General features: G+C 43.8%; 1 protein-coding gene across 2 annotated transcripts in view; it reads right to left on the bottom strand.

Moving 5' to 3' along the window:
• Positions 1-345: 345 nt before the first annotated feature.
• Positions 346-20,649, bottom strand: part of smn1 (survival of motor neuron 1, telomeric) — a 32,556-nt gene continuing 12,252 nt past the window's right edge. The window contains exons 4-9 of one of the 2 annotated variants that reach the window (XM_038805413.1): positions 17,194-17,388; positions 16,932-17,093; positions 9,961-10,032; positions 9,033-9,146; positions 2,407-2,472; positions 346-507 (exon numbers count right to left, since the gene is read on the bottom strand). In XM_038805413.1, coding sequence (XP_038661341.1) covers positions 2,419-2,472; positions 9,033-9,146; positions 9,961-10,032; positions 16,932-17,093; positions 17,194-17,388 — 597 coding nt within the window. In that variant the 3' untranslated portion in view covers positions 346-507; positions 2,407-2,418. The remainder of the gene's footprint in view (positions 508-2,406; positions 2,473-9,032; positions 9,147-9,960; positions 10,033-16,931; positions 17,094-17,193; positions 17,389-20,649) is intronic. The other variant, XM_038805414.1, reaches the window with a different exon arrangement.

The raw sequence follows: 20,649 nt of genomic DNA, 5'->3' as shown, positions 1-20,649 counted from the left end.
ATAGTGGTTATCACTATTGCTTTGCAAGGACACAGGTTCGATTCCCGGCTTGGGCCACTGCGCGGATTCTGCACATTCTCCCCGTGTCTGCGTGGGTTTCCTCTGGGTGTTCTAGTTTCCTCCTGCAAGTCCCGAAAGACGTGCTTATTAGCACATTCTGAATTCTTGCTCAGTGCATCCGAACAGGAGACGGAATGTGGCAACTAGGGGATTTCACAGTAACTTCATTGCAGTGTTGATTTAAGCCTACTTGTGACACTAATAAACATTTATTGCAAGGAAACCTATTTCCCTTCCTGTTCAAAACAGCATTCCAATTCCCCCAAAACAACAAACAAGGAACCATGGAAACAAAAGAGTTTTTTAATTCACTATTCAATACAAAGCATATATTCAATCCCAAGGATCGCCAAAAATGTATTAATGGTTTATTCATACAGATACTAGGAACATTTCAAATCCATTGCAAAAATGTTGCACTCCTCTCCTTGGGAGAGAAACATTCACCTGCAAAAGGAAAAAAAAGTGTCAATTTTGTTACTTGAAGCACAGAACCATGCAGGATGGGGAATATTACAATAGACTTTGTAGTTATCAAATGTATTTCCTATAGTGCAATTTCAAAGTCGCACAGTAAGACATTTTAGCATAATACTGTTTATGGAAAGATAAATGAGTTGAGGGATACACGGTACTATCTGCCATTTTGGCCCTTCTGAAACCCCAAATCAGATTCTGTTATACAATAGTTCAGAAAGTTACAGGAGCTGTGCCAGGTACAGCAAAATAGTCCAATTTATCAACTGATACACATGAACTTGTGAGCAAATGTATTCAATGCTCAGAACCTTTAGACTAGTGGTGGAAAAGGTGGAATGACAGTAAACAGATTAAATGAGCCAACAGTAAAAGAGCAAATAGAACCATAGAACAGTACAGCACAGAACAGGCCCTTCGGCCCTCAATGTTTGCCGAGCCATGATCACCCTACTCAAACCCACGTATCCACCCTATACCCGTAACCCAACAACCCCCCCCTTAACCTTACTTTTTTTAGGACACTACGGGCAATTTAGCGTGGCCAATCCACCTAACCCGCACATCTTTGGACTGTGGGAGGAAACCAGAGCACCCGGAGGAAACCCACGCACACAGGGGGAAGACGTGCAGACTCCACACAGACAGTGACCCAGCCGGGAATCGAACCTGGGACCCTGGAGCTGTGAAGCATGTATGCTAACCACCATGCTACCCTGCTGCCCCTAATCAGCAATAAGGATTCAAAACCAATTGAAAATGTATTGCTATAGTGCAGGCCCATAGATACATTTTTTTAATTATCCAAGAAGAAACCAAAAAGATACCAGACAAAAGAAAAAAAACTAAAAGTCACAATGCACTGACCAGACTTTCCAAACAAAAAAAATTAATACTGGAAAGTCCATGTGGATTTTCTGAGGGCCCAGAACAGAGTATGAACAAGTTGTTAAAGTTCCTGACGTTCCCAGTCTGTGCAGCTCAGTACCATAAAATATCTACTTACCAACCTACCTAATGGGTTAGCCACAAACACAAAAATGGAATACTATATTAAGTCAATTTCATGTTTGCTACAGCAGTTCTAAAATAGACCCGAGAGAATTCTCGTGTTGTCACTATTTATTTGTTCATGCACCAAAACCACCAATATCTTGGCCAGTGTGACTTAGTGCTAGACCCTGCACTGATGCCATCCAGAAAGAAGGCATTAACTTCAAAAGAAAGCCTGAATACCACACTGGGACTCTACAATTGGCGTTATTGCACCTGGATTAGTCAGAGGATATAATTAGCAAGTGCTCTTGCTTCTTAGGGGCACCATGGTAGCATAGTGGCTAGCACAGTTGCTTCACAGCTCCAGGGTCCACGTTCGATTCCCGGCTTGTGTCACTGTCTGTGTGGAGTCTGCACGTTCTCCCAGTGTCTGCGTGGGTTTCCACCGGGTGCTCTGGTTTCCTCCCAGTCCAAAGATGTGCAGGTTAGGTGGAATGGAATGGCCATGCTAAATTGCCCTTAGTTCCAAAGAAAGGTTGGGTGGGGTTACTCGGTTACAGGGATAGAGTGATGATGTGGGCTTGGGTAGGGTGCTCTTTCCAAAGCCGGTGCAGACTCGATGGGCCGAATGGCCTCCCTCTGCACTGTAAATTCTATGATTCTCATCCAGTGGCCTGTGCTATAAAATCCATGTGGATATTGGACAAGAGGAGAACTTGATCTGGACCCAATCCTCTCTATAGATGAATAGCTTGGGAGATTATCACCATCTAGGCTTACACATAATGACGTATCAGAAAGTTGATGACATCTTAGCTGTATCCTAGCAAGGCTCAGTATCTTTTGGAAAATGACCAAGATATATAAACTTACCATTCTAGCAAACTAAGAATGAGGATTCTTCCCCATGCCCGCTTCCATTCGCCCTTGTTTGAGACCCTACAAGGAAAAACAAAATGAGCATTTGTATCAGGCTTGTCTGCATATTCAACAACATTCTTATATAGCTCCTTTAACATAATAAAATATACCAAGGTGGTTCACAGGAGCATTTCAAAACAAAATATGACACAAGAGGATATTAGGCGAGATAATCAAAGATTTGGTCAATGAAGCAGGTTTTCAGGATGGTCTTAAAAGACAAGAGGTGGAGAAGTGTAGGGAGAAAATTCCAAGCTCAAGTCCCAGGCAACTGAATCAGCAATGGTAGAATCGTAGAATTTAGTGCAGAAGGAGGCCATTCAGCCCATCAAGTCTGCACCGGCCCTTGGAAAGAGCACCCCACTTAAGCCCCACACCTCCACCCTATCCCCTTTAACCCCGTAACTCCACCTAACCTTTTTGGACACTAAGGGCAATTTAGAATGGCCAATTCACCTAACCTGCACTGTGGGAGGAAACCCATGCACACACTGGGAGAACGTGCAGACTCCACACAGACAGTGACCCAAGCCGTGAATCGAACCTGGGACCCTGGAGCTGTGCAGCAACTGTGCTAACCACTATCCTACCGTGCTGCCCAAAGTAAGTGGCCCAAAGTTAGAGTAATTAAAAATCCATACCAAGGGGCCAAAATTAGATGAGTGCAGAGATATCAAAGGGTTGTGGGGCTGGACAAGATCACAGAGACAGGGAGGAGCAAGGGCATGAAGAGATTTGAAAACAAAAATAAGAATTTTAAAATCAAGACCTTGCTTGACTAAGTGCCAATCTGGATCGACACACGAAGGAACACCCGGTGCCAGTTAAGGCAGAGGTGGCAGAATTTTGAACGATCTCAAGTTTAGAGGGTAGAATGTGAGAGACCAGCCAGGAGTGCATTGGAATGGTCAAGTCTACAGATGAGGAAGGCATGAATGAGGGTTTCAGCAGCTACTGAGCTGAGACAGAGGTGAAGTTATGGAGACAGAAATGGACAATCTTTGTGATGGCACACACAAACAAGCAGTCTGAAGCTCAAGGTTAAATACAACACCCAAATTGCAAACAGAGGGATGGAGTCGGAATCTAGGGACCAGAATAGAGTGGGGACTGAAAACAACGATTTCAGACTTCTCAACATTAAACTGGAGGAAATTTCTGCTCATCCAGTACTGGTTTTCAAATGTGCAGTCTGATAATTTAGCAAAGGTGGAAGAGTCGAAAGAGCGGTGGGGGAGTAGAACTAGGTCCTGTCAGCTTGCATGTGCAAACTAATGTTGTACTTTAGGATGATGTAGTGGCAGGGCAAGGTTCACCAGTGTTAAGTACAGAAGTAGGAAGAGAGACCATCACTAGGAAAACTCTGGCTACAACTAGATAATTAAGAATGGAACCAGGTGAGCAGACCCATCTACACCACACAAACCGGCCTCGGAATTCTCCAAAAACCTTCCAAAAACAGGAATCGACTTATAGGCCGAATATAAAATGTGAATCACTTGTGTGGGTGGGTAAGGGGCTGGTTTAGCACACAGGGCTAAATAGCTGGCTTTTAAAGCAGACCAAGGCAGGCCAGCAGCACAGTTCAATTCCCGTACCAGTCTCCCCGAACAAGCGCCGGAATGTGGTGACTAGGGGCTTTACACAGTAACTTCATTGAAGCCTACTTGTGACAATAAGTGATTATCATTTCAATATCAAAAGCATAATGCTGGCAATTCAAATTAAATTGTGACTGGGATGAATAAATTAATTGCACAAAAATAACGAACCACAATGGAAGTATTCATCAAATTAATCATCTCTGGCATCTGACAAAATGAGTTAATCAAATGAATTTAAAGTAAAGGCAACACGGTGGCGCAGTGGTTAGCACTGCTGCCTCACGGCGCTGAGGACCCGGGTTCGATCCCGGCCCGGGTCACTGTCCATGTGGAGTTTGCACATTCTCCGTATGTATGCATGGATCTCACCCCCACAAGCCAAAAAGATGTGCAGGGTAGGTGAATTAGGCACGCTAAATTGCCCCTTAATTAGGAAAAAAGAACTGGGTGGTCTAAATTTATTTTTTTTAATTTTAAAGTAATTGTGGCTATGACATTATCCCATGGATCCCACTCTGGATCAGATGTGGCACTTTTCCTTACAGAATTGAGGCTGACTATTCACGCAAGTATAATATCTCATAGCTGGAAGGGGGAGTTGACTTGTATGCTAAGTATATGCGGAAATGAGATTTTTGGGGCCAAAAAAACAGGGTTGTGTTATTTGGCGGGTCGGCAACCTACTGTAGCGGAATGACAGTGTAGTGGTGGTGAAGGACGGTGTGTTCAACAATGTCAATGGCTGGGAGGTGCTGGTGCGGTTTGGGTTTGGAAGGGGCTTTGTTGACTGGGTTAGGTTGCTGTACCGGGCTTCGTTTGCTAGTGTACGGACAAACAGGACGACTTCGGACTATTTCAGGCTGCACCGGGGAACGAGACAGGGATGCCCCCTCTCCCCACTGCTGTTTGTGCTGGCAATTGCTTGGAGGGCCTCAAGGGGCTCGAAGGGGTTGGCCGGGATGATGATGGTGGGGGGTGTAGCACAGAGTCTTGCTGTATGCGGATGACCTACTGCTGTATTGTCCCCAATGGAGGGGATGGAAGAAATTATGGGAATTTTAGTGGAATTCAGCCGGTTTTCGGGGTATAAGCTCAATATGGGGAAGAGCGAGATGCTTGTGGTCCAGGCAAGAGGTCGGGAGAGGCGACTGGGGGAACTGCCGTTCAGAGTGGTAGGGGACAGTTTCAGGTACCTGGGTATCCAAGTGGTGAGGGATTGGGACAGGCTACATGAATTGAACTTGGCCCGGTTGTTGCATCAGATGAAGGAGGATTTCTGGAGATGGGATGTGCTCTTGTCTCTGGCAGGTAGAGTGCAGTCGATAAAAATGACGGTCTCCCGAGATTCCTATTCGTCTTCCAATGCCTCCCCATCTTCATCCCGCGGTCCTTTTTTAAGCGGATCAATAAGATTATCGTGGGCTTTGTGTGGGGGGCCAAGTCCCTGCAGGTGAAGAGGGCATTGCCGAATTTCAGCAACTACTACTGGGCGGCTAACATAGCCATGGTGAGGAAATGAAATGAATGAAATGAAATGAAACGAAAATTGCTTATTGTGACAAGTAGGCTTCAGTGAAGTTACTGTGAAAAGCCTAGTCGCCACATTCCGGCGCCTGTTCAGTGAGGCTGGTACGAGAATTGAACCGTGCTGCTGGCCTGCTTGGTCTGCTTTAAAAGCCAGCAATTTAGCCCAGTGTGTTAAACCAGCCCCAGGAGGCGGCTGGTGGGGGGTGGGCCGGCGTGGGTGCGCATGGAGGCGGCTTCTTGTAAGGGCACAAGTTTGGGGGTGTTGGTAACGGCACCTCTGCCATTTCCACTGGCGTAGTACTCCACCAGTCCAGTGGTGGTGGCGGCCCTGAGAGTCTGGGGGCAGTGGAGGAGACATGTGGGAGCAGAGGGGGCGTCGGTGTAGTCCTCAATCTGCAATAACCATCCCGGAGAGGATGGAAGGGGGGTTCCGAATTTGGCGGAGAGCGGGAATACAGAGGATGGGGGACTTGTTTCTAGAAGGAAGCTTCCCGAGTATGAGGGCGCTGGAGGAGAAGTTTGCATTGACGGGGGGAAATGAATTCCGATATTTACAGGTACAGGACTTTCTGCGGAAACAGGTACCAACCTTCCCACTCCTGCCGCTAAGGGGGATTCAGGATAGGATGGTCTCTCGAGGATGGATAGGAGAGGGGAGCATCTCAGACATATATAAAGAGTTTATGGGCTTGGAGGAGACCCAGACCGAGGAGCTGAAGCAAAAGTGGGATGAGGAGCTGGGGGGAACGACACAGGGGAGGGCCTCGGGGTGGACAGCTTCCTCTGCCTGGAGAAAATTAAGTTCGCCATGAGAGGGTCTCTGTTGGGGTTCACCCGGAAGTGGCAACCATTCATCAACTTCCTCACAGAGAATTAATCATCAGCAGAAGAGATGGGGAGGGTTAGATTAGCGTAGGTTAGGGGGGGAAAGCAATGGTAGGACCTGTGGGAGAGGGAGGCGGAATTTGCACTATGCTTATATTTTCCTTGTTATGTACATTGTTGATTTTGTTGCAGTTACAATGCCAAAGAAATACCTCAATAAAACATTTATTTTTTAAAAACAATGTCAACAGCTGTAGACTGGTCAAGAAGGAAGTTTACCATTGTCAAAGTCATAAAAGAAACCATGTAAGAGAGCTATTTATCACATTTTGAATTAAATTGACAAAATCTTAAAAGCGATTCCCATCAATTTTTATACTGAATAATTTTTTCATCACTGCCTTGATTGGCAATGATGTGTTACTACCAGTTCATTACTACGTGTAGTTGCGCCTAAACTTGGATATTGCACTTGAAAACGATAAATATAAATTCCATGCTGCAGAAAGCAACATCAGAAGCTTTCACAAGTACACTGATAACATCCCACCACTACCTCACTTAACTCCTCTACTTTTTGTCAGAAAGCTTGCCCAGAATCCTCCAGTTAAACATTGCAAAACGAAATGCAGCATTTTCAGTTCTTGGCAAAGTCAGTAATGTTAGCCACTGATTCCATATTGTTTCGTGGCACAGGCTTTAATGCAAGCACAATTTCAGAACATAATCAACTTTACTCAAGATTCGAAAACACCCAAGCAAAGGCTGACATTGAAGCAAGATACTCAGTCAATACAAGGCATAAAATGATAATTGAAGCTCAAGGCTTGAGATTTTGTCATATTCCTGTCCAAACACTCAGTCTACAATTTTGGCAGTTGTATTGATGATAAAAGGGTATGATGCAACAGATGCTGAAACACAACGGTGGAATCGACTGAAACCAATTTACTGCAGCCATAAGAACACAAGAACTAGGGCCAGGAGCAGGCCATCGGGCCCTTCGAGCCTGCTCCGCCATTCTACACGATCATGGCTGATCTTTTGTGGACTCAGCTCCACTTTCCCGCCCGAACACCATAACCCTTAATCCCTTTATTCTTCAAAAAACTATCTTTATCTTGAAAACATTTAATGAAGGAGCCTCAACTGCTTCTGGGCAGGGAATTCCATAGATTCACAACCCTTTGGGTGAAGTAGTTCCTCCTAAGCTCAGTCCTAAATCTATTTTGCCTTATTTTGAGGCTATGCCCCCTAATTCTGCTTTCACCGCCAGTGGAAACAACCTGCCTGCATCGATCCTATCTATTCCCTTCATAATTTTACACGGCACAAGGCAACTTGATTTTTTTTATATTTAAATAAAAGTTGTGGAATCTACTGCATCAGCAGTATTTTGCTTTTATTTATTGTTAAGATCTAATACTGTGCATGATAACTGCTGCATAACAAGTGCGTTTTATAGCCAGAGGGGAAACCCATTACATTAGAGCAGCATCTTAAATGAGAATGATTGAATTATCTTGATTTGTCCAATTTAATTATTAAAGCATTCAGATCTCAATTGCAGTCACTATTCCGGGAACTTCTTTTAGAAAAATTGTTCATTTAAAACCTAGATTACTTTTTAGTAGCAGAGCCAAAAATGCTCCCAATTAACTGGACCCTCTATATAGAGTGACTACAGTCCCTCAGGCATTACACCCACAGGACCATTATTCACAGTTACACCTGACAGCGGCTAGTAATTGGATAAAATTTCCGATGATAGATCATCAACCTGAAACATCAACCCTGTTTCACTCACTGGGCAGCACGGTGGCGCAGTGGTTAGCACTGCTGTCTCAAGGCACCGAGGTCCCAGGTACGATCCGGGCCCTGGGTCACTGTCCATTTGGAGTTTGCACATTCTCCCCGTGTTTGTGTGGGTTTCGACCCCACAACCCAAAGATGTGCAGGGTAGGTGGACTGGCCACGCTAAATTGCCCCTTAATTGGAAAAAAGAATTGGGTACTCTAAATTTAAAACAAAAACTGTTTCACTCTCCACAGATGCTGCCAGAACTGCCGAGTATTTCCAGCCTTCTATGTTTATAATTCACATTTCCAGCATCTGCAGAAGTTTGCTTTGTATTAGGGCACTATTTGACAGACAGGGGTAAGGGCAGGGAATAAAATGCGATCAAATTCAATCCTATTCACATCTAACATCCAGAGATGTTACAGGGAAAACTGGATACAGGTATGAAGAAACAATCATGAACAATGTTTACCCGCCGTTAACAGATACAGTGAAAGTCTTGCTATTTCTCACTGGAAATCACCTAAAATACACAGTAGGGAATTGAATGTGTATTTACACTAATCTGTATATTTCTACTACTTACTGTACAAATTTGATGAGCGACTGGGGTGACATTTTCTGAAAATCTCAACTAGGTGACACCAAAAACATTCAAACCACAAGACTGTAGAAAAGAAAATCAAAACAGGCAAAAAATTGCGCAAATGCTCAAGTTATAATGAAATCATGGAACAGATCATGGCCCTTATACATAGCTCATATAATTGAAGATTAGAACAGTTTTTAAAATTTTTTTACTTTAAAATTACACGTACATACCAAATAATAACCAGTGTGATAGCCACTCATGTACCATGCTATTAGCATGCTTCCTAAAGCTTCATCATCTTCATCAGTTGAATCCGGACCCATTGGAGGTGGAGGGGGAATTAACTACATTTGGGAAGATGTAAAGTTCAATTAATTAAAGATAGACTTAAAATCTTCAACAACAAAAAAGGATTTACTGTCTTTGTATTTCAGGGTTAAAAAACAAAATGTCAAAACAACTAACGCAGCTCCTTTCAAATATATGGATTTATCATTTTTTTAAAAAACCAGAATTCATGTTAGATGACAAAAACTAAAGGAGGTTATTGTAATCTGTAGTGTTGGTCAGATCAACTTTTCTTTCACAGTAGCTAATTTCTCCAGTACTCCTATCCATGCACTTCAATTTAATTAAAAAGAACAGATTACCCTCTCCCACCCTACAATTTTGCCCTAAAATCCATTGGAGTAACATACCCAAGACTGGACACTATAAGAGAAAGAAAAACGCGTTCACAAGTTGTAGTTTGCAAATCCATTAAGAATGTAGAATTATGGAAATAGTTAAAACCACACAATTTAGAGACCAACGGTAACAATTTTCAGTTACATGTACAACGAAAGTTGATTTTTTTTTAAATACAAATAAAGCATTTCATGTTTATAACAGGCGTATAGACCCACTGTCTAATTTTGAATAGGATGCAAGAAGGCACAGAAGAACAAGTTATACCAAATTTCATATTATTTAAACACAAAGCAGCAACACACCATTGCTCAAAGAAATCAGCAACACATAGGCATAAAGATACCATATATACAAATTAAGTATTTTTCATCTCCTCTACTAGATTGCAATTGGTTATAGACAGTAGCCAGCCCAAGAGGTCTATCCACACGTTTTTGGTGCTGCATAACAAACAAGAAATTCACTCACTGGTGGTCCTGCGGAAACTGTTGGCAACCAACCAGGTAGGATGGGCAGTGAACCATGAAGCTTTGCACCAGGCTGTAGGACAACAAACATCGTTTACTTTATATACAGAAATACAAGGGAGATACAATAGAAGCAGGTCATCCAGCCCAACCAGGTCATCAACCAGTGAAATTCAAAACAATAAAATACTCCTAATAGCATTTATCCACCCTGTTCCCATACACATCTCCATCATCCATTAGCTTGAGGAAGCAGTGCCGTACACAATCAAGAATTGCAATATCTTTCTCTGTTCATTTGGTCCCAATTGGTAAATAGATTAATTAGAATCTATCCAGAGCAATATGTTTTGTTATTCCTATCTATTTGACATTATATTTCCCCTCATTTGCTTCTGATAATTGAGGTTTTTTTTTTTTACTTCCTTCATGGAAAGTAGATGTTGTTGGCAAGGCCAGCTTTGGTTGCCCATCTCCAATGCCCTGGAACTGAGTGGCTTACCATGCCATTTCAGAGGGCAGTAAGAGTTAACCACGTTACAGTGGGTCTGGAGTCGCATGTACGCCAGGCCAGGCAATGACAGCAGATTTCCTTCCCTATAGGCCATTAGTGACCCAGGTGGGTCTTTTCAACAACAATTGACAATGGTTTCAAACATCTTTACTTTGGTTAACTTTCAATTCTAGATTTATTGACCGAATTTAAATTCCACCAGCTACCATTGAAACATGACCCCTGGCCTGGGCCTCTGGATTCAATGACATTGCCACTACGCCACCATCTCAGAGTTCTGTGATATACCCCTCTCACAAGCTCTTTATTTTAAAAACTCAACCCCCCTTCACCGAACCTATTCCTCTTTTACCAAAGTTGCTGCTTTTATCTTGTTACTCTTTCTAAATAGATTATATCACAATGTTGATTCTCAATTCTTGTCCGATGTAGTCGGATTTCTTTTAATGCTATTGGGGCTAGATCTTTCTGCAAAATAATATTTGGTTCCAGTTCTCCCAGTTTATCTTCTACAGTACATAAATAGTTGACACATTTCTAAGAACAATTTGCCTTTCCCGCCGAATAAATGCTGTCAGTCAAGAATTTCTCAAATTTAATAATATCTGAGTACAATGATTGTTCATCTCACTAGCTCAGCCAGCTCTATTACAGATCTATTACAGTAGTTTGAGAGCCAAATTTCTATCAATTAAAGAATTCAATGAAATATTTACTGCACAAAATGACAGCCTACATGTCATTTTTAATGTATGGGTGCTTCTGACAAGGCTACCCATTTATTGTCCATTGCTAGTTGTCCTGGAAATGGTGGTGAGTTCCAGGGTATTGACCCAACTACAAAAGGAACAGTGAAACACATCTAAGCGAGTAGGTAACTAATAATAATCTTTATTGTCACAAGTAGGCTTACGTTAACACTACAATGAAGTTACTGTGAAAAGCCCCTAGTCGCCACATTCCGGCACCTGTTTGGGTACAATTGGGAGAATTCAAAATGCCCAATTCACCTAACAACGCGTCTTTTGGGACTTGTGGGAGGAAACTGGAGCACACGGAGGAAACCCACGCAGACACAGGGAGAACGTGCAGACTCTGCACAGACAGTGACCCAAGCCGGAATCGAACCTAGGACCCAGGCGCTGTGAAGCAACAGTGCTACCCACAACTGATGTTGTGGTGGACTTGCATAGAATTTACAGTGCAGAAGGAGGCCATTCGGCCCATCGAGTCTGCCAGACAAATCCAACCTGTCACTTTCCACCCCATCAGCCTCCTCATAATCAAAGTGATCGATAGTATGTCGACATTGCTGTCAAGCAGCACTAACAAAGAAATGGGGTCTTTAATTACCCAAACGTAGACTGGGACAGTGGTAGTGTGAAGGTCGGAGTGGGGCAAAAGCTTCTAGATTGTGGTCAGGAAATTTTTCTTCAGCAGTATGCGCCCAGTCCAACAGAAACAATGGGTCTGGTTCTTGAAAATGAGGTGGGCCAAGTAGATATAATGTCAATGGAGCGACATTTAGGAGACAGTGATCATTGTATCGTAAGGTTTAGGATGATGACCAGGAACTTTCAGAGGCAGAGGAAACTCTGGTGGAGGAGCTTAAGGGCAAGTGGGAGGATGAACTAGGAGGAGAGATAGAGGCGGGTCTATGGGCGGATGCCCTAAGCAGGGTCAATCCCTCCTCATCGTGCGCCAGGCTTAGCCTGATACAATTTAAGGTAGTCCACCGGGCACACATGACAGTGGCTAGGATGAGCAGGTTTTACGGGGTAGAGGATAGGTGTCCGAGATGCACGGGAAGCCCAGCAAATCATGTCCACATGTTTTTAGCATGCCCGAAGCTTAGAGGGCTTTGGCAGGGTTTTGCTAAGGCAATGTCCACGGTGCTAAAAACACGGGTGGTGCTGAGTCCGGAGGTAGCGATCTTTGGAGTGTCGGAGATCCGGGAGTTCAGGGGGTGAAAGAGGCCGATGTCCTGGCCTTTGTCTCCCTGGTAGCCTGGAGACAGACCTTATTAATGTGGAGAGACTCGAAGCCCCCGAGTGTAGAGACCTGGGTTAGTGACATGGCTGGGTTTCTCAGTCTTGAGAAAATAAAGTTTGCCTTAAGAGGGTCAATGTCAGGGTTCACCCAGAGGTGGCAGCCGTTCGTCGACTTTCTCGGGGGAAAGTAAAAATGTAAGCAGATGCAGTATTGCGGGGTTGGGGGGTTTGATGTTGTATGGTTGAGGTGTGTGAAGATTGGGCTGTGGGGGGGGGGGGGGGGATGTTTATTTTACCATGTTCATGTCATTGTTTTTGTTACTGTTATAAAAAGTTTCAGATATCTTAATTAAATATTATTTTTTAAAAGGTTTAGGATGATGATAGAAAAGGACGATGATCAATCAAGAATAAATATAATCAACTGGGGGAGAGCCAACTTAAATGGGACAAGAACAGAACTGGGCTAGTTAGACTTGAATGAAAGGTCGGCAGGAAAAATTGTAACTGAACAATGGGATACATTCAAAACGGAAATGGTCTGGCCACAGTCAATGTACATTCCCTCAAAGGGGACAGTTAGAGCAGGGCAACAGCTAGAGGACTGGAGATTTGCAAATGTTATACACTTGTGGTGTTCCTCAGCAGTCTGTACTGAGACCCTGGCCTTTCCTGATATATATATATATAATGTCCTAGACCTTGGTGTGAAGGAAGGATGTGAAAGCATTGAGAGTGTAAAGGAGATTTACAAGAATGGTTCCAGGGATGAAAAACTTCAGTTATGAGGCTAGATTGGAGAGGTTGGGACTGTTCTCCTTGGAGTAAACAAAGCTCAGAAGAAGTTTGATAGAGATGCTCAAAATCATGAGGGGGCTGGACAGAATAGACAGTGAGAAACTGTTTCCACCAGCAAAAGGAACATGGACAAGAGGGCACAGATTTACAGTGATTTGCAAACAAAGTCACTGCGATGTGAGAAAACATGTTTTCATCAGTGGTTCAGGTCTGGAATGCACTGCCTGGAAGTGTGGTGGAGGCAGGTTCAAGCGAGGCATTCAAAAAGGCTTTAGGTGATTACTTGAATAGAAACAATGTGCAAGGGTGCAAGGAAAAAGCAGGAAAATGGCACAAATTCATGATGCTCATTTGGAGAGCCAGTGCAGACACGATTGGCCAAATGGCCCCCGTCTGCATCATTCCAGTTCAATGATTTGCCTTTAATGCAAGGGGGATGGAGTATAAAACAGAGAAATTATGCTACAAGTGTACAGGCCACTGGTGAGTCCAAACATACAGCAAATTGTGCAGTTTTGGATACCTTACTTAAAGGTGGCACATAACTGCATTGGAGATTCCGAGAAATCTTGGCCGATTCCATTGTCTATTTCCCATAGAATTTACAGTGCAGAAGGAGGCCATTCGGCCCATCGAGTCTGCACCGGCTCTTGGAAAGAGCACCCTACCCAAGAACAACACCTCCACCCTATCCCCATAACCCAATAACCCCACCCAACACTAAGGGCAATTTTGGACACTACGGGCAATTTTGGACACTAAGGGCAATTTATCATGGCCAGTCCACCTAACCTGCACATCTTTGGGCTGTGGGAGGAAACCGGAGCACCCGAAAAGAATGAGAGGTGATTTTATTGAAACATCAGATTCTGACATGTGTCCCCCTCGTAGGGAATCTAGAACTGGGGACAGAAATTTCCCATTTAAAATGGAAATGAGAAGGAATTTCTTCTCTCAGAGGGTCACTAACCTTTGGAAATCTCTTCCCCTGGAGAGCAATGGAGACTGGCTGATTAAATACATTCAAGACAGAGTTAGACTTTAAAAAATTTTTTGCAGGACCCATTTCTCTTTCCAATAAAAGGCATTTAGTGTGGCCAATTCCGGGTCCTCAGTGCCACGAGGCTGCAGAGTTAGACATAATTTGATTGACAAAATAGTCAAGGGTTATTTTGGGGGGGGGGACACCCAGGGCTGTGATCAAACCCGGGTCCTCAGAGTCATGAGGCAGCAGTGCTAATCACTGCCATACCGTGCCACCCTCTATTTCCTATGTTTTAATGGTTGGGGTTATACCTAACACAAAGGAAAATGGCTCTGGTTGTTCAATGCCACTGCATAAGATCCTCAGCTTAGTGTCCCAGGCTGTAGAAGTCAACTATTTCCTAACACACCTGATAGGTAAAAGATAGCTATTTAGGATAAATATTAAGCCCTAATTTTACCCATTTTAAATTAAGGATTTCAACACTCTCATAACCTCAGGTCATCTCAAAACATACAGCTTACAAAACAGTTTAATTCACTTTACTACATTATTCTAGCAAGACAGCACAACATAAAAACAACAAACACAAAAAGAATCTGATACATGCAAAAGCAGTAGAGATTAAAACAAACTTTTACTGAACTAATGAATACATTTTTCAAGACAGGATCCAAGGACAGGGCAGGCTCTATAGCAACAGCATAGCAACGATACAGTAACATGAAGGCTCTATTGTTATAACAGCTAAGTCAGCAACAGACCAGTTCAAACTGGTCTTGATAACTGCACAATATCGCATTCCTTAACATAAACAAGTATGCAGGTATGAAACAATTAAAACTAGTGTTGCATCTTAAAGATGGACGGCTTGCTGTCAAATCAGATGTCTTTTAGTCTAACCCAAACCAATTAGGATTATATTGGGGTGTAATTAGATGGCTAGACAGATATGATAGAATATAACCATGAAGTTTTGGTCGGCCATTTTTAGCTGGAGCTGGATTTCTCTCTCCTTTGTGAATCATCAATACTTTGATCTGAACTATTCACTGTCTCCCTATCTTCATATTTCATTTTCAGACTTTGACTTCTAAAGTTATTGTGAGCTGTTTGCCTAAGCAAGAAGATCATTTCTGTGATTCTTTGAAAGTTTCAAATTGTCTACGAATTGCCTTTTAAATGACTTTCGATTGTAATCAATAGAAGACAAACAAAACAATTCTTATTTGCACCTGATAAATTTTAACTTAAATTTCTACTGAGTTCTAGTAATCACAAAGTGCTACTGAAACCACATGGTAGATCTATCACAGGCCCAACTAGTGTCAGATGCTACATCAATGACCTTTCATCATAAGGTCAGAAGTGGGGATGATGAACGCACAATGTTCGCTGCCATTAACAACTCCTCAGAATCTGAAGCAGTCCGTGTTCATATGCAGCAAGCCTGCACAGCATAATGGTTTAGACTGCCAAGTGGCAAGTAAAATTCATGCCACACAAGTGCCAGGCAATGACCATCTCCAACAAGAAACTAACCATCACCCCATGACATTTAATGGCATTACCATCACTGAATCACCCACTATCAAAATCCTGGGGATTGTCATGGAAACAGAAATCAACCGGCCGTATAAATACATTGGCTGCAAAAGTAGGTCAGAGGCTGTGAATTCGGAGGCGAGTAACTCACCACCTGATTTTCCAAAGCCTGTCCACCCTCTACCAGGCACAAGTCAGGAGTATGATGGAATACGGAAATAAAAACAGATAGTGGTGGAAACACTCAGCAGATTTGGCAGCATCAGTGGAGAGAGAAACACAATAACATTGAGTCGAATTCGACTCTTCGTCAGAATACACAGTGCGATGGAATACGATCCACCTGCCTGGATGAGTGCAGTTCCAAATACACAAGAAGCTCAACACAATCCAAGACAAAGCAGCCCATTTGATCAACGCTCCATCTATCATCTTCAAAAGGCATTCCCTCAATCACCAGATCAAAATCCTGGAACTCTCTTCCCAGCAACCCTGTGGGTGTATCTGCACCAGATGGATGCCGCAGTTCAGGACAACTGCTCACCACCATCTCAAAGGCAATTGGGGATGGACACCAAATGCTGGCCTTGCCAACAACACCCACAAAATTAAAAAAAAACTCTACTTTTTTTTGTCAATACAAGCAGAATCAACAATAATTTAAATACTGTTCAATAACACAAAGTACAGTCAGGTTCCATTCCCACTGCGCACATTGTTAAAAACAATCACCTGGGGCACTCACCGCTCAAAAAACTGCAATGAGGTCAACGAGAAAAAAAGTAGGCAACACGGCAAAAAATAATAAACTAGAGCGCAGAAGACAAGAGAAAAGAGCATTTGAGAGCACAGGAGTGAGGAAAAGAGCAAGGGATTGCTGGCCAAGTGTAACAAGAGATCAGGATATGCAGCAAACGTGGCTGGCTATGATTCTCTAATTTCAAGACTAAGTAGAAGCACATATGCCGATCATAAATTACTGAACCTTTCTCCAACTTGGCTAAAAGTCCTGAGCAAATTATATAAAAGAAATAAGCATTTAGAATCTACATATTAGGGGGGGACAAGGCAGAAGAGTAAATAAGATAAATGCACAACTATACTAAAATTTCACTCGGCATTTCTATTCATGGACTTACAAAGCCAAATCCTGGCATTTGTGGTGGTTCAGGGGGCAGACAGTGGTTCCAGGTAGACTGATACATTGGTGATTTTATTTTGGCTTCATTTGATTGGCGAGATTTATAGACAGGTGAAACAGCATCACTTTCATCTGTCGATTGCTGGCCAAGCCCATTTTTCTAAGTGCAAAGATAGAAGAAGGAAAATGGCTTTTAACTTGTCCAGCCAGATCTTGGTATCACAGATAATTTGTACAGAAAAAACACAATTATTGCTCACCTGTTTGGGACTCTCATTCTCAGCTTCAGAGCTATCAGCTGGAACAAGCTCTGTCAGATTCTGCTCCTCTTCATTTCCATAACCAGTGTACATCACAACACATGTTCCTTGCTTTTCATTAACAGACTGAATGGTGGCTAAGTACACATTGCCATCTTCAGACCACACTGCATTACAAGCATCACCAACACGCCACTATTTTAAATAGGGACAAGAGAGAAATCAAATAGTTTAAATTCCAACTTTGAGCATCTTATTACAGCACTCTCTCGTTTGGAGAGAAAGGTACTGTATACAATTGAAGGAAAATTAAATCCCAAGTGTTTAAAAAAGCAATTCACAACCTATTAATGACTGGCTTAAGTGGCCAATTGTTTCAACAAAAAGCAGAAATTTGAAGAGACAAGAACACAATAAGACATTTTCAAACCCACATCAGTCCTGACAGACCAACACCATTTTGATGTTGCCAACACAGGTATCTTTTGTACAGAATTATTGCTCATGTTGATGCACAATCCCATGGATAAGTATTTGAAACCGTAGCCCTATTAACTTGCAAAAAAAAGTAACAAAGATTTTAAAAGGCAAAATACTGCAGATGGTCAAAATCTGAAATAAAAACATTCAGTAGGTCTGGCAGCATGAGTGGAGATGAAATGGAGTTAATGTTTCACGTCGGCAGGGGTGGGAGGGCTGCCATTCCGTAGGGCAGGGACTCACGGGGGGGGGGCAACCAGGCTGGTTGTACTTGCGAGAGATTCGCAAGTACAACATTTCTAGTTCGGTGGGGAGAGTGAAGGCTGATCTGACAAGGTGGGATGGTCTCCCTCTGTCACTGGCGGGTCGGGTACAGGCGATTAAAATGAACACGTTGCCACAATTTGTTTATTTTTCAATGCCTGCCGATTTTCCTGCCAAAGGCTTTTTTCAGAGAGATTGAGGGAATGATTACCTCGTTTATATGGGGAGGGAGGGTGGCCAGAGTGAGGAAGGTGCTGCTACAGAGGGGGAGGCAGGCAGGGGGTTTGGGTCTTCCGAACCTGATGTATTACTACTGGGCGGCGAATGTGGAGAAGGCTGGGTGAGAGGGGTTGATTCCCAGTGGGTCAGAATGGAGGAGAGTTTGTGCAGGGGTTCGGGATTGAAAGCACTAGCAACAGCGCCGCTCCCGATAGCCCCGGGGAAGTACTCAAGGAGTCCGGTAATAATAGCTTCATTGAGAATTTGGAGGCAGTTTCACCAACACTTCGGGTTGGGGGCAGGGTCAAGGAAAATGCCGATTCGGAGGAACCACAGATTTGAGCCGGGAAAGTGGGATGGAAATTTTAGGAAATGGGAGTAGGGGATTAAGACACTGAAAGATTTGTTTCTTAGCGGTCAGTTTGCAGGATTGAAGGAGCTGGAAGCAAAGTATTGGCTGGAGCAGGGAGAAATGTTTAGATACTTGCAGATTCAAGATTTTGCTAGAAAGGAGAATCAGAACTTCCCGGAGGAGCCGGCCTTCACATTGCTGGAGGAGGTGCTGACAACAGGGGAACTGGAGAAGGGGGTAGTGTCAGCGGTCTACAGAGCTATTTTGGAGGAGAAGGCACCACTGGAAGGGATCAAAGCAAAGTGGGAGGAAGAGTTGGGAGAGGAAATGGAGGAGGGGTTCAGGTGTGAGGTGCTCCGGAGAGTGAATGCCTCCACCTCATGAGCAAGGTTGGGGCTGATACAGTTGAAGGTGGTATACAGAGCACACCTGACAAGGGCAAGGATGAGCCGATTCTTTAAAGGAGTAGAGGATGTGTGTGAACGTTGTTGGGGGGGGGGGGGGGGGGGACCCAGGCACCTGGTAGGCCATATTCAGGGTGTCGGACCAGCCAGGGTTGGAAACGGGTGCGGAGGCAGATGTTGTAGCCTTCACCTCGTTGATCGCCCGAAGGCGGATCCTGATGGGTTGGAGGGCAGCCTCTCCACCCTGTGCCTTAGCGTGGCAGGGGGACCTGTTAGAATTCTTGACTCTTGAGAAGGTTAAGTTTGAACTGAGGGGAAGGATGAAGTGGTTCTCCAATTTATGGACATTGTTCATTATGCACTTTCAAGAACTGGGTATCAAACATTAGTGGGGGGGTTGGGTGGGAGGGGATGGGTGTTAATGGTGGCCATGGGTGATTCCTGATTCATTTTTGTCAGTTGTCTATGTGAACACGTAGGCAAATGTTTGGGGTTCAGGGCAGCACGGTGGCCTAGTGGTTAGCACAACCGCCTCACGGCGCTGAGGTCCCAGGTTCGATCCCGGCTCTGGGTCACTGTCCGTGTGGAGTTTACACATTCTCCCCGTGTCTGCGTGGGTTTCGCCCCCACAACCCAAAAATGTGCAGAGTAGGTGGATTGGCCACACTAAATTGCCCCTTAATTGGAAAAAACAATTGGCTAATCTAAATTTTAAAAAAAAAATATTAAAAATGTTTGGGGTTTGGCGGGAGGATGAGATTGTTGCTATCGATATGGGGATTGACAAATTTGTTACTGATTATTGTTTATTGTTGGTGGGTGTACATTTGGGAAAAAATGCAAAAAAGGGGGAGCATAAAGAAATATATTTTTTTAATGTTTCACGTTGAATTCCTCTTCTTCACAACTTCATATTTGACTGAAATCATTAACTTTGGTTCTCTCTCTGCAAATGCTGCCAGACCTGCTGGAGACTTCCAGCACTTTCTTTTTATACCATCAGCTCAGAGCTGGGGTTCATGAGAGTGTGTGTGTAATGGTGCCTTTGCTTTTTGCCACACCATGTTCAAAGTACCTCCAATTGCACAATCACAGTATGAGCGTGCCATTGAGTGACCAATCAGGGCATCAAAAATGTTACATCCATAGAATTCCTACAGTGTAGAAGGAGGCCATTCAGCCCATCGGGTCTGCACACCCTCTCCGAACGAGCACCTACTCAGGCCCAGCCACCTCCCTATCCCCATAACCCCACCCAGCCTGCATATCCTTGGACACCAAGGAGTAATTTAGCATGGCCAATCCGCCTAACCAGAACATTGGGGCAGCTTGGGGCTGGTGCAGTGGTTAGCACTGTTGCCTCATGGCACCGAGGACCCAGGTTCGATTCTGGCCCCAGGTCACTGTCCGTCTGGAGTTTGCATATTCTCCCCGTATCTGTGTGGGTCTTATCCCTACAACCCAAGGATGTGCAGGATGGGTGGATTGGCCTCATTAAATTGTCCCTTAATTGGGAAAGAAAATAATTGGGCACTTTAAATTTATTTTTAAAGACCTACACATCTTCAGACTGTAGGGGAAAACCCACACAGACACGGGGAGAACGTGCAAACTCCACAGTCATCCAAAGCCAGGATCGAACCTGGGTCCCGGACGCTGTGAGGCAGCTGTGCTAACCACTGCACCACCAATCGATGTACAGTTTGAGAAAAGTGATTTGCACCACAAAGCTCAACA

The sequence above is a fragment of the Scyliorhinus canicula genome, chromosome 8, assembly GCF_902713615.1.
Source record: "Scyliorhinus canicula chromosome 8, sScyCan1.1, whole genome shotgun sequence".
Lineage (NCBI taxonomy): Eukaryota > Metazoa > Chordata > Chondrichthyes > Carcharhiniformes > Scyliorhinidae > Scyliorhinus > Scyliorhinus canicula.
The sequence above is the reverse complement of the archived record's forward strand: the minus strand, read 5'-3'. Positions and strand labels throughout refer to the sequence as shown.